Source organism: Salmo salar, chromosome 19 (genome assembly GCF_965601325.2).
Source record: "Salmo salar chromosome 19, fSalSal1, whole genome shotgun sequence".
Classification (NCBI taxonomy): domain Eukaryota; kingdom Metazoa; phylum Chordata; class Actinopteri; order Salmoniformes; family Salmonidae; genus Salmo; species Salmo salar.
Window position 1 is genome coordinate 36,515,598 of NC_138309.1, and position 14,035 is coordinate 36,529,632.

The following is a 14,035-nucleotide window of genomic DNA, read 5'->3' on the forward strand; positions in this document are numbered from 1 at the left end:
GTGTTTCTGGGTCTGTAGTCTGTGGTGTCTCTGGTGTTTCTGGGTCTGTAGTTTGTAGTCTGGTGTTTCTGGATCTGTAGTTTGTAGTCTGGTGTCTGGTGTTTCTGGATCTGTTGTTTGTAGTCTGGTGTCTGGTGTTTCTGGATCTGTAGTTTGTAGTCGTGTTTCTGGATCTGTAGTTTGTAGTCTGGTGTTTCTGGATCTGTAGTTTGTAGTCTGGTGTTTCTGGATCTGTAGTTTGTAGTCTCGTGTTTCTGGATCTGTAGTTTGTAGTCTGTGGTGTCTCTGGTGTTTCTGGGTCTGTAGTTTGTAGTCTGGTGTTTCTGGATCTGTAGTTTGTAGTCTGGTGTTTCTGGATCTGTAGTTTGTAGTCTGGTGTGTCTGGATCTGTAGTTTGTAGTCTGGTGTTTCTGGATCTGTAGTTTGTAGTCTGGTGTTTCTGGATCTGTAGTTTGTAGTCTGGTGTGTCTGGATCTGTAGTTTGTAGTCTGGTGTTTCTGGGTCTGTAGTTTGTAGTCTGGTGTTTCTGGATCTGTAGTTTGTAGTCTGGTGTCTGGTGTTTCTGGATCTGTAGTTTGTAGTCTGGTGTCTGGTGTTTCTGGATCTGTAGTTTGTAGTCATGTTTCTGGATCTGTAGTTTGTAGTCTGGCGTTTCTGGATCTGTAGTTTGTAGTCTGGGGTTTCTGGATCTGTAGTTTGTAGTCTGGCGTTTCTGGATCTGTAGTTTGTAGTCTGGTGTGTCTGGATCTGTAGTTTGTAGTCTGCTGTTTCTGGGTCTGTAGTTTGTAGTCTGTGGTGTCTCTGGTGTTTTTGGGTCTGTAGTTTGTAGTCTGTGGTGTCTCTGGTGTTTCTGGGTCTGTAGTTTGTAGTCTGGTGTTTCTGGATCTGTAGTTTGTAGTCTGGTGTTTCTGGATCTGTAGTTTGTAGTCTGTGGTGTCTCTGGTGTTTCTGGGTCTGTAGTTTGTAGTCTGTGGTGTCTGGTGTTTCTGGATCTGTAGTTTGTAGTCCGGTGTTTCTGGGTCTGTAGTTTGTAGTCTGTGGTGTCTTTGGTGTTTCTGGGTCTGTAGTTTGTAGTCTGTGGTGTCAGGTGTTTCTGGATCTGTAGTTTGTAGTCTGGTGTTTCTGGGTCTGTAGTTTGTAGTCTGGTGTTTCTGGGTCTGTAGTTTGTAGTCTGGTGTTTCTGGGTCTCTAGTTTGTAGTCTGGTGTTTCTGGATCTGTAGTTTGTAGTCTGTGGTGTCTGGTGTTTCTGCATCTGTAGTTTGTAGTCTGTTATGTCTCTGGTGTTTCTGGGTATGTAGTTTGTAGTCTGTGGTGTCTCTGGTGTCTCTGGGTCTCTAGTTTGTAGTCTGTGGTGTCTGGTGTTTCTGTATCAAACTTGAGATCCTATAGATGTGAAAGGTTGACCACCGATCTGTTTCTTGACTCTGCGAGTCCCCGGGTTCCTTTATCCAAAATAACTATTTTCCTGTTAGATTCTTCTTCTGATTGCTCAGCAGGAAAGACCGTTCCCACGCCGCTTCCTATCCACAGCTCTCCTCCCTTAGCCCTCCTCCACTTTGACTGTCCCAAATGGCACCCTATTCCCTAGACTGTCACTTCTTGGTCAACAGTAGTTAATTCTTAAGGGACTAGGGAGCCATTTGGAACACAGGCCCAGAAGGTTGCAACGGTCTTTTTCTTCTATTTTCTAGTTCCATGTTTGTAACTGATTCAACAATAAGTACTTTAAATGGCCTTCTCATCCTTTCAAACAGTTGTTGTTCTCAGTGCTGCTATGATCTATCTGTCTGTTGACCTTGTAGTCAAACCCATTTCTTTCTTAAATAGCTATAGCAGAGTACTAAATACATGTCATCTGTCATTCTATTGTTGTGGTCTGTTCTCACATCTCTGCCTATATTATTCTGTTCTGTTCTAGGAACATGTGGATATTCTGATTGATTGATATGTTCTGTTCTAGGAACATGGGGATATTCTGATTGATATGTTCTGTTCTAGGAACATGTGGATATTCTGATTGATTGATTGATATGTTCTATTCTAGGAACATGTGGTTATTCTGATTGATTGATATGTTCTGTTCTAGGAACATGGGGTGTTCTGATTGATATTTTCTGTTCTAGGAACATGTGGATATTCTGATTGATTGATTGATTGATATGTTCTGTTCTAGGAACATGTGGATATTCTGATTGATTGATTGATTGATTGATATGTTCTGTTCTAGGAACATGTGGATATTCTGATTGATATGTTCTGTTCTAGGAACATGTGGATATTCTGATTGATTGAATGATTGATATGTTCTATTCTAGGAACATGTGGATATTCTGATTGATTGATTGATATGTTCTGTTCTAGGAACATGGGGGTGTTCTGATTGATATGTTTGATTGATTGATTTGTTCTTCCAGGAACATGGGGGTGTTCTGCGTATCTTCCCAGAGGGTAAATCTCAGTTCGCCGACATCGAGCCTAAGTTTGACCGGTTGCTGTTTTTCTGGTCAGACAGACGGAACCCACACGAGGTCCAGCCCGCCCACGCTATCAGGTTAGTCCCTTTCCTGGTCAGGTTAAACTGACGAAAATAACAACCTGGTCAGGTTAAACTGACTAAAATAACAACCTGGTCAGGTTAAACTGAAACTGACTAAAATAACAACTTTCCCACGGGGGGCAGCACAGAAAAAAAATGTATGAAATGTATGCATTCACTACTGTAAGTCGCTCTGGATAAGAGCGTCTGCTAAATGACTAAAATGTAAATGTAAAGGTTAAGCTGACTAAAATAACAATCTGGTCAGATTAAACTGAAACTGACTAAAATAACAACCTGGTCAGGTTAAACTGACCTAAATAACAACCCGATCAGGTTAAACTGGCTAAAATAACAACCTGTTCAGGTTAAACTGACTAAAATAACAACCTGGTCAGGTTAAACTGAAACTGACTAAAATAACAACCCGGTCAGGTTAAACTGACTAAAATAACAACCTGGTCAGGTTAAACTGAAACTGACTAAAATAACAACCCGGTCAGGTTAAACTGAAACTGACTAAAATAACAACTTGGTCAGGTTAATCTGAAACTGACTAAAATAACAACTTGGTCAGGTTAAACTGAAACTGACTAAAATAAAAAACGGTCAGGTTAAACATCTGGGTCATGTTAAACTGGCTAAAATAACAACCTGGTCAGGTTAAACTGACTAAAATAACAACCTGGTCAGGTTAAACTGAAACTGACTAAAATAACAACTGGGTCATGTTAAACTGAAACTGACTAAAATAACAACCCGGTCAGGTTAAACTGAAACTGACTAAAATAACAACTTGGTCAGGTTAAACTGAAACTGACTAAAATAACAACCTGGTCAGGTTAAACTGACTAAAATAACAACCTGGTCAGGTTAAGCTAACTAAAATAACAACCTGGTCAGGTTAAACTAGCTAAAATAACAACCTGGTCAGGTTAAATTGGCTAAAATATCAACCTGGTCAGGTTAAACTGACTAAAATAACAACTTGGTCAGGATAAACTGACCTAAATAACAACCCGGTCAGGTTAAACTGACCTAAATAACAACCCTGTCAGGTTAAACGGGCTAAAATAATAACCTGGTCAGGTTAAATTGGCTAAAATAACGACCTGGTCAGGTTAAACTGACTAAAATAACAACCCGGTCAGGTTAAACTGAAACTGACTAAAATAACAACCCGGTCAGGTTAAACTGAAACTGACTAAAATAACAACTTGGTCAGGTTAAACTGAAACTGACTAAAATAACAACCTGGTCAGGTGAAACTGACCTAAATTACAACCCGGTCAGGTTAAACTGGCTAAAATAACAACCTGGTCAGGTTAAACTGAAACTGACTAAAATAACAACTTGGTCAGGTTAAACTGGCTAAAATAACAACCTGGTCAGGTTAAGCTGACCTAAATAACAACCCTGTCAGGATAAACTGACTATAATAACAACCTGGTCAGGTTAAACTGACTAAAATAACAACCTGGTCAGGTTAAACTGACTAAAATAACAACCTGGTCAGGTTAAACTGAAACTGACTAAAATAACAACCTGGTCAGGTTAAACTGACCTAAATAACAACCCGATCAGGTTAAACTGCTAAAATAACAACCTGTTCAGGTTAAACTGAAACTGACTAAAATAACGACCTGGTCAGGTTAAACTGACCTAAATAACAACCCGGTCAGGTGAAACTGACCTAAATAACAACCCTGTCAGGTTAAACTGGCTACAATAACAACCTGGTCAGGTTAAACTGACTAAAATAACAACTTGGTCAGGATAAACTGACTAAAATAACAACCTGGTCAGGTTAAACTGACTAAAATTATGACCTGGTCAGGTTAAACGTATTAATTAACAACTTGGTCAGGTTAAGTAGACTAAAATAACAACCTGGTCAGGTTAAACTGACTAAAATAACAACCTGGTCAGGTTAAACTGACTAAAATAACAATCTGTTCAGGTTAAACTGACTAAAATAACAACCTGGTCAGGTTAAACTTGCTAAAATAACAACCTGGTCAGGTTGAACTGAAACTGACTAAAATAACAACTGGGTCATGTTAAACTGGCTAAAAGAACAACCTGGTCAGGTTAAACTGACTAAAATAACAACCTGGTCAGGTTAAACTGAAACTGACTAAGATAATACCCTGGTCAGGTTAATCTGACTAAAATAACAACCTGGTCAGGTTAAACTGACTAAAATAACAACCTGGTCAGGTTAAGCTGACCTAACTAACAACCCGGTCAGGTTAAACTGGCTACAATAACAACCTGGTCAGGTTAAACTGACTAAAATAACAACTTGGTCAGGATAAACTGACTAAAATAACAACCTGGTCAGGTTAAACTGACTAAAATAATGACCTGGTCAGGTTAAACGTATTAATTAACAACTTGGTCAGGTTAACCTCTCTAGGCTAGGCGGGACGAATTCGTCCCACCTACGTAACAGCCACGGCTATCCTGTGGCGCGATTTTCAAAACCTTAAAAATCCTATTACTTCAATTTCTCAAACATATGACTATTTTACAGCCATTTAAAGATAAGACTCTCGTTAATCTAACCACACTGTCCGATTTCAAAAAGGCTTTACAACGAAAGCAAAACATTAGATTATGTCAGCAGAGTACCAAGCCAGAAATAATCAGACAACCATTTTTCAAGCCAGCATATAATGTCACCAAAACCCAGAAGACAGCTAAATGCAGCACTCACCTTTGATGATCTTCATCAGATGACAACCCTAGGACATTATGTTATACAATACATGCATGTTTTGTTCAATCAAGTTCATATTTATATCAAAAAACAGCTTTTTACATTAGCATGTGACGTTCAGAACTAGCATACCCCCCGCAAACTTCCGGGGAATTCGCTAACATTTTACTAAATTACTCACGATAAACGTTCACAAAAAGCATAACAATTATTTTAAGAATTATAGATACAGACCTCCTCTATGCACTCGATATGTCCGATTTTAAAATAGCTTTTTGGTGAAAGCACATTTTGCAATATTCTAAGTACATAGCCCAGGCATCACGGGCTCGCTATTTAGACACCCGGCAAGTTTAGCACTCACCATAATCATATTTACTATTATAAAAATTTCATTACCTTTTGTTGTCTTCGTCAGAATACACACCCAGGACAGCTACTTCAATAACAAATGTTGGTTTGGTCCAAAATAATCCATCGTTATATCCGAATAGCGGCGTTTTGTTCGTGCGTTCCAGACACTATCCGAAATAGTAAAGAAGTGTCGCGCGCATGGCGCAATTCGTGACAATAAAATTCTAAGTATTCCATGACCGTACTTCGAAGCATGTCAACCGCTGTTTAAAATCAATTTTTACGACATTTTTCTCGTAGAAAAGCGATAATATTCCGACAGGGAATCTCCTTTTCGGCAAACAGAGGAAAAAATCCCAAAGGCGGGGGCGGTCGGGGTCACGCGCATAAGCTAGTGTCTCTTGATGGGCCACTTGAGAAAGGCGATAATGTGTTTCAGCCTGGGGCTGGAATGACGACATTCTGTTTTTTCCCGGGCTCTGAGCGCCTATGGACGACGTGGGAAGTGTCACGTTAGAGCAGAGATCCTTAGTAAATGATAGAGATGGAAAAGAAGTTCAACAAATGGTCAGACAGGCCACTTCCTGTAAAGGAATCTCTCAGGTTTTGACCTGCCATTTGAGTTCTGTTATACTCACAGACACCATTCAAACAGTTTTAGAAAATTTAGGGTGTTTTCTATCCATATGTAATAAGTATATGCATATTCTAGTTACTGAGTAGGAGTGGTAACCAGATTAAATCGGGTATGTTTTTTATCCAGCCATGTCAATGCTGCCCCCTAGCCCTAACAGGTTAAACTGACTAAAATAACAACCTGGTCAGGTTAAACTGAAACTGACTAAAATAAAAAACGGTCAGGTTAAACTGACTAAAATAACAACCTGGTCAGGTTAAACTGACTAAAATAACAACCTGGTCAGGTTAAGCTAACTAAAATAACAACCTGGTCAGGTTAAACTGGCTAAAATAACAACCTGGTCAGGTTAAATTGGCTAAAATATCAACCTGGTCAGGTTAAACTGACTAAAATAACAACTTGGTCAGGATAAACTGACCTAAATAACAACCCGGTCAGGTTAAACTGACCTAAATAACAACCCTGTCAGGTTAAACGGGCTAAAATAATAACCTGGTCAGGTTAAATTGGCTAAAATAACGACCTGGTCAGGTTAAACTGACTAAAATAACAACCCGGTCAGGTTAAACTGACTAAAATAACAACCTGGTCAGGTTAAACTGAAACTGACTAAAATAACAACCCGGTCAGGTTAAACTGAAACTGACTAAAATAACAACTTGGTCAGGTTAAACTGAAACTGACTAAAATAACAACCTGGTCAGGTTAAACTGACCTAAATTACAACCCGGTCAGGTTAAACTGGCTAAAATAACAACCTGGTCAGGTTAAAATGAAACTGACTAAAATAACAACTTGGTCAGGTTAAACTGGCTAAAATAACAACCTGGTCAGGTTAAACTGACTAAAATAACAACCTGGTCAGGTTAAACTGACCTAAATAACAACCCGGTCAGGTGAAACTGACCTAAATAACAACCCTGTCAGGTTAAACTGGCTACAATAACAACCTGGTCAGGTTAAACTGACTAAAATAACAACCTGGTCAGGTTAAACTGACTAAAATAACAACTTGGTCAGGATAAACTGACTAAAATAACAACCTGGTCAGGTTAAACTGACTAAAATAATGACTTGGTCAGGTTAAACGTATTAATTAACAACTTGGTCAGGTTAAGTAGACTAAAATAAAAACCTGGTCAGGTTAAACTGACTAAAATAACAACCTGGTCAGGTTAAACTGACTAAAATAACAATCTGGTCAGGTTAAACTGACTAAAATAACAACCTGGTCAGGTTAAACTTGCTAAAATAACAACCTGGTCAGGTTAAACTGAAACTGACTAAAATAACAACTGGGTCATGTTAAACTGGCTAAAGTAACAACCTGGTCAGGTTAAACTGACTAAAATAACAACCTGGTCAGGTTAAACTGAAACTGACTAAAATAATACCCTGGTCAGGTTAATCTGACTAAAATAACAACCTGGTCAGTTTAAACTGACTAAAATAACAACCTGGTCAGGTTAAACTGACTAAAATAACAACCTAGTCAGGTTAAACTGAAACTGACTAAAATAACAACCTGGTCAGGTTAAGCTAACTAAAATAACAACCTGGTCAGGTTAAACTGGCTAAAATAACAACCTGGTCAGGTTAAATTGGCTAAAATATCAACCTGGTCAGGTTAAACTGACTAAAATAACAACTTGGTCAGGATAAACTGACCTAAATAACAACCCGGACAGCTTAAACTGACCTAAATAACAACCCTGTCAGGTTAAACGGGCTAAAATAATAACCTGGTCAGGTTAAATTGGCTAAAATAACGACCCGGTCAGGTTAAACTGACTAAAATAACAACCCGGTCAGGTTAAACTGACTAAAATAACAACCTGGTCAGGTTAAACTGAAACTGACTAAAATAACAACCCGGTCAGGTTAAACTGAAACTGACTAAAATAACAACCCGGTCAGGTTAAACTGAAACTGACTAAAATAACAACTTGGTCAGGTTAAACTGAAACTGACTAAAATAACAACCTGGTCAGGTTAAACTGACCTAAATTACAACCCGGTCAGGTTAAACTGGCTAAAATAACAACCTGGTCAGGTTAAAATGAAACTGACTAAAATAACAACTTGGTCAGGTTAAACTGGCTAAAATAACAACCTGGTCAGGTTAAGCTGACCTAAATAACAACCCTGTCATGATAAACTTACTATAAAAACAACCTGGTCAGGTTAAGCTGACTAAAATAACAACCTGGTCAGGTTAAACTGACTAAAATAACAACCTGGTCAGGTTAAACTGACCTAAATAACAACCCGGTCAGGTTAAACTGACCTAAATAACAACCCTGTCAGGTTAAACGGGCTAAAATAATAACCTGGTCAGGTTAAATTGCCTAAATAACGACCTGGTCAGGTTAAACTGACTAAAATAACAACCCGGTCAGGTTAAACTGACTAAAATAACAACCTGGTCAGGTTAAACTGAAACTGACTAAAATAACAACCCGGTGAGGTTAAACTGAAACTGACTAAAATAACAACTTGGTCAGGTTAAACTGAAACTGACTAAAATAACAACCTGGTAAGGTTAAACTGACCTAAATTACAACCCGGTCAGGTTAAACTGGCTAAAATAACAACCTGGTCAGGTTAAAATGAAACTGACTAAAATAACAACTTGGTCAGGTTAAACTGGCTAAAATAACAACCTGGTCAGGTTAAGCTGACCTAAATAACAACCCTGTCAGGATAAACTGACTATAAAAACAACCTGGTCAGGTTAAGCTGACTAAAATAACAACCTGGTCAGGGTAAACTGACTAAAATAACAACCTGGTCAGGTTAAACTGACCAAAATAACAACCCGGTCAGGTGAAACTGACCTAAATAACAACCCTGTCAGGTTAAACTGGCTACAATAACAACCTGGTCAGGTTAAACTGACTAAAATAACAACCTGGTCAGGTTAAACTGACTAAAATAACAACTTGGTCAGGATAAACTGACTAAAATAACAACCTGGTCAGGTTAAACTGACTAAAATAATGACTTGGTCAGGTTAAACGTATTAATTAACAACTTGGTCAGGTTAAGTAGACTAAAATAACAACCTGGTCAGGTTAAACTGACTAAAATAACAACCTGGTCAGGTTAAACTGACTAAAATAACAATCTGTTCAGGTTAAACTGACTAAAATAACAACCTGGTCAGGTTAAACTTGCTAAAATAACAACCTGGTCAGGTTAAACTGAAACTGACTAAAATAACAACTGGGTCATGTTAAACTGGCTAAAATAACAACCTGGTCAGGTTAAACTGACTAAAATAACAACCTGGTCAGGTTAAACTGAAACTGACTAAAATAATACCCTGGTCAGGTTAATCTGACTAAAATAACAACCTGGTCAGTTTAAACTGACTAAAATAACAACCTGGTCAGGTTAAACTGACTAAAATAACAACCTGGTCAGGTTAAACTGAAACTGACTAAAATAACAACCTGTTCAGGTTAAGCTAACTAAAATAACAACCTGGTCAGGTTAAACTGGCTAAAATAACAACCTGGTCAGGTTAAATTGGCTAAAATATCAACCTGGTCAGGTTAAACTGACTAAAATAACAACTTGGTCAGGATAAACTGACCTAAATAACAACCCGGTCAGGTTAAACTGACCTAAATAACAACCCTGTCAGGTTAAACGGGCTAAAATAATAACCTGGTCAGGTTAAATTGGCTAAAATAACGACCTGGTCAGGTTAAACTGACTAAAATAACAACCCGGTCAGGTTAAACTGAAACTGACTAAAATAACAACCCGGTCAGGTTAAACTGAAACTGACTAAAATAACAACTTGGTCAGGTTAAACTGAAACTGACTAAAATAACAACCTGGTCAGGTGAAACTGACCTAAATTACAACCCGGTCAGGTTAAACTGGCTAAAATAACAACCTGGTCAGGTTAAACTGAAACTGACTAAAATAACAACTTGGTCAGGTTAAACTGGCTAAAATAACAACCTGGTCAGGTTAAGCTGACCTAAATAACAACCCTGTCAGGATAAACTGACTATAATAACAACCTGGTCAGGTTAAACTGACTAAAATAACAACCTGGTCAGGTTAAACTGACTAAAATAACAACCTGGTCAGGTTAAACTGAAACTGACTAAAATAACAACCTGGTCAGGTTAAACTGACCTAAATAACAACCCGATCAGGTTAAACTGCTAAAATAACAACCTGTTCAGGTTAAACTGAAACTGACTAAAATAACGACCTGGTCAGGTTAAACTGACCTAAATAACAACCCGGTCAGGTGAAACTGACCTAAATAACAACCCTGTCAGGTTAAACTGGCTACAATAACAACCTGGTCAGGTTAAACTGACTAAAATAACAACTTGGTCAGGATAAACTGACTAAAATAACAACCTGGTCAGGTTAAACTGACTAAAATTATGACCTGGTCAGGTTAAACGTATTAATTAACAACTTGGTCAGGTTAAGTAGACTAAAATAACAACCTGGTCAGGTTAAACTGACTAAAATAACAACCTGGTCAGGTTAAACTGACTAAAATAACAATCTGTTCAGGTTAAACTGACTAAAATAACAACCTGGTCAGGTTAAACTTGCTAAAATAACAACCTGGTCAGGTTGAACTGAAACTGACTAAAATAACAACTGGGTCATGTTAAACTGGCTAAAAGAACAACCTGGTCAGGTTAAACTGACTAAAATAACAACCTGGTCAGGTTAAACTGAAACTGACTAAGATAATACCCTGGTCAGGTTAATCTGACTAAAATAACAACCTGGTCAGGTTAAACTGACTAAAATAACAACCTGGTCAGGTTAAGCTGACCTAACTAACAACCCGGTCAGGTTAAACTGGCTACAATAACAACCTGGTCAGGTTAAACTGACTAAAATAACAACTTGGTCAGGATAAACTGACTAAAATAACAACCTGGTCAGGTTAAACTGACTAAAATAATGACCTGGTCAGGTTAAACGTATTAATTAACAACTTGGTCAGGTTAACCTCTCTAGGCTAGGCGGGACGAATTCGTCCCACCTACGTAACAGCCACGGCTATCCTGTGGCGCGATTTTCAAAACCTTAAAAATCCTATTACTTCAATTTCTCAAACATATGACTATTTTACAGCCATTTAAAGATAAGACTCTCGTTAATCTAACCACACTGTCCGATTTCAAAAAGGCTTTACAACGAAAGCAAAACATTAGATTATGTCAGCAGAGTACCAAGCCAGAAATAATCAGACAACCATTTTTCAAGCCAGCATATAATGTCACCAAAACCCAGAAGACAGCTAAATGCAGCACTCACCTTTGATGATCTTCATCAGATGACAACCCTAGGACATTATGTTATACAATACATGCATGTTTTGTTCAATCAAGTTCATATTTATATCAAAAAACAGCTTTTTACATTAGCATGTGACGTTCAGAACTAGCATACCCCCCGCAAACTTCCGGGGAATTCGCTAACATTTTACTAAATTACTCACGATAAACGTTCACAAAAAGCATAACAATTATTTTAAGAATTATAGATACAGACCTCCTCTATGCACTCGATATGTCCGATTTTAAAATAGCTTTTTGGTGAAAGCACATTTTGCAATATTCTAAGTACATAGCCCAGGCATCACGGGCTCGCTATTTAGACACCCGGCAAGTTTAGCACTCACCATAATCATATTTACTATTATAAAAATTTCATTACCTTTTGTTGTCTTCGTCAGAATACACACCCAGGACAGCTACTTCAATAACAAATGTTGGTTTGGTCCAAAATAATCCATCGTTATATCCGAATAGCGGCGTTTTGTTCGTGCGTTCCAGACACTATCCGAAATAGTAAAGAAGTGTCGCGCGCATGGCGCAATTCGTGACAATAAAATTCTAAGTATTCCATGACCGTACTTCGAAGCATGTCAACCGCTGTTTAAAATCAATTTTTACGACATTTTTCTCGTAGAAAAGCGATAATATTCCGACAGGGAATCTCCTTTTCGGCAAACAGAGGAAAAAATCCCAAAGGCGGGGGCGGTCGGGGTCACGCGCATAAGCTAGTGTCTCTTGATGGGCCACTTGAGAAAGGCGATAATGTGTTTCAGCCTGGGGCTGGAATGACGACATTCTGTTTTTTCCCGGGCTCTGAGCGCCTATGGACGACGTGGGAAGTGTCACGTTAGAGCAGAGATCCTTAGTAAATGATAGAGATGGAAAAGAAGTTCAACAAATGGTCAGACAGGCCACTTCCTGTAAAGGAATCTCTCAGGTTTTGACCTGCCATTTGAGTTCTGTTATACTCACAGACACCATTCAAACAGTTTTAGAAAATTTAGGGTGTTTTCTATCCATATGTAATAAGTATATGCATATTCTAGTTACTGAGTAGGAGTGGTAACCAGATTAAATCGGGTATGTTTTTTATCCAGCCATGTCAATGCTGCCCCCTAGCCCTAACAGGTTAAACTGACTAAAATAACAACCTGGTCAGGTTAAACTGAAACTGACTAAAATAAAAAACGGTCAGGTTAAACTGACTAAAATAACAACCTGGTCAGGTTAAACTGACTAAAATAACAACCTGGTCAGGTTAAGCTAACTAAAATAACAACCTGGTCAGGTTAAACTGGCTAAAATAACAACCTGGTCAGGTTAAATTGGCTAAAATATCAACCTGGTCAGGTTAAACTGACTAAAATAACAACTTGGTCAGGATAAACTGACCTAAATAACAACCCGGTCAGGTTAAACTGACCTAAATAACAACCCTGTCAGGTTAAACGGGCTAAAATAATAACCTGGTCAGGTTAACCTGTTGGGTCTAGGGGGCAGCATTTGCACGTCTGGATAAAAAAAATGTACCCGATTTAATCTGGTTACTAATCCTACCCAGTAACTAGAATATGCATATACTTATTATATATGGATAGAAAACACTCTAAAGTTTCCAAAACTGTTTGAATGGTGTCTGTGAGTATAACAGAACTCATTTGGCAGGCAAAACCCTGAGACATTTTCTGACAGGAAGTGGATACCTGATGTGTTGTATTGACTTTAAACCTATCCCATTGAAAAACACAGGGGTTTAGGAATATTTTGGCACTTCCTATTGCTTCCACTAGATGTCACCAGCCTTTACAAAGTGTTTTGAGTCTTCTGGAGGGAGATCTGACCGAACAAGAGCCATGGAACGGTGATGTCCCATTAGACACCTGGCGCGCTACTTCATGTTGGGTACCCTCGTTCCAATACGTTATAAAAGACTATGCATTCGTCCACCTTGAATATTATTCATGTTCTGGTTAAAAAAGGCCCTAATGATTTATGCTATACAACGTTTGACATGTTTGAACGAACGGAAATATATTTTTTCCCCTCGTTCATGACGAGAAGTCAGGCTGGCTTACATCATGTGCTAACGAGACGGAGATTTTTGGACATAAATGATGAGGTTTTTTGAACAAAACTACATTCGTTATGGACCTGTGATACCTGGAAGTGACATCTGATGAAGAGAATCAAAGGTAATGGATTATTTACATAGTATTTTCGATTTTAGATCTCCCCAACATGACGTCTAGTCTGTATCGCAACGCGTATTTTTCTGGGCACAGTGCTCAGATTATTGCAAAGTGTGATTTCCCAGTAAGGTTATTTTTAAATCTGGCAAGTTGATTGCGTTCAAAAGATGTAAATCTATAATTCTTTAAATGACAATATAATATTTTACCAATGTTTTCTAATTTTAATTATTTAATTTGTGACGCTGACTTGACTGCCG

General features: G+C 38.3%; 1 protein-coding gene across 2 annotated transcripts in view; it reads left to right on the forward strand.

The window, feature by feature from the left end:
* egln1a (egl-9 family hypoxia-inducible factor 1a) overlaps window positions 1–14,035 on the forward strand; it is a 263,763-nt gene that overhangs the window by 205,107 nt on the left and 44,621 nt on the right. For both annotated transcript variants that reach the window (XM_045702244.2, XM_045702243.2), the window contains one exon: window positions 2,416–2,552. In XM_045702244.2, coding sequence (XP_045558200.1) covers window positions 2,416–2,552 — 137 coding nt within the window. The remainder of the gene's footprint in view (window positions 1–2,415; window positions 2,553–14,035) is intronic.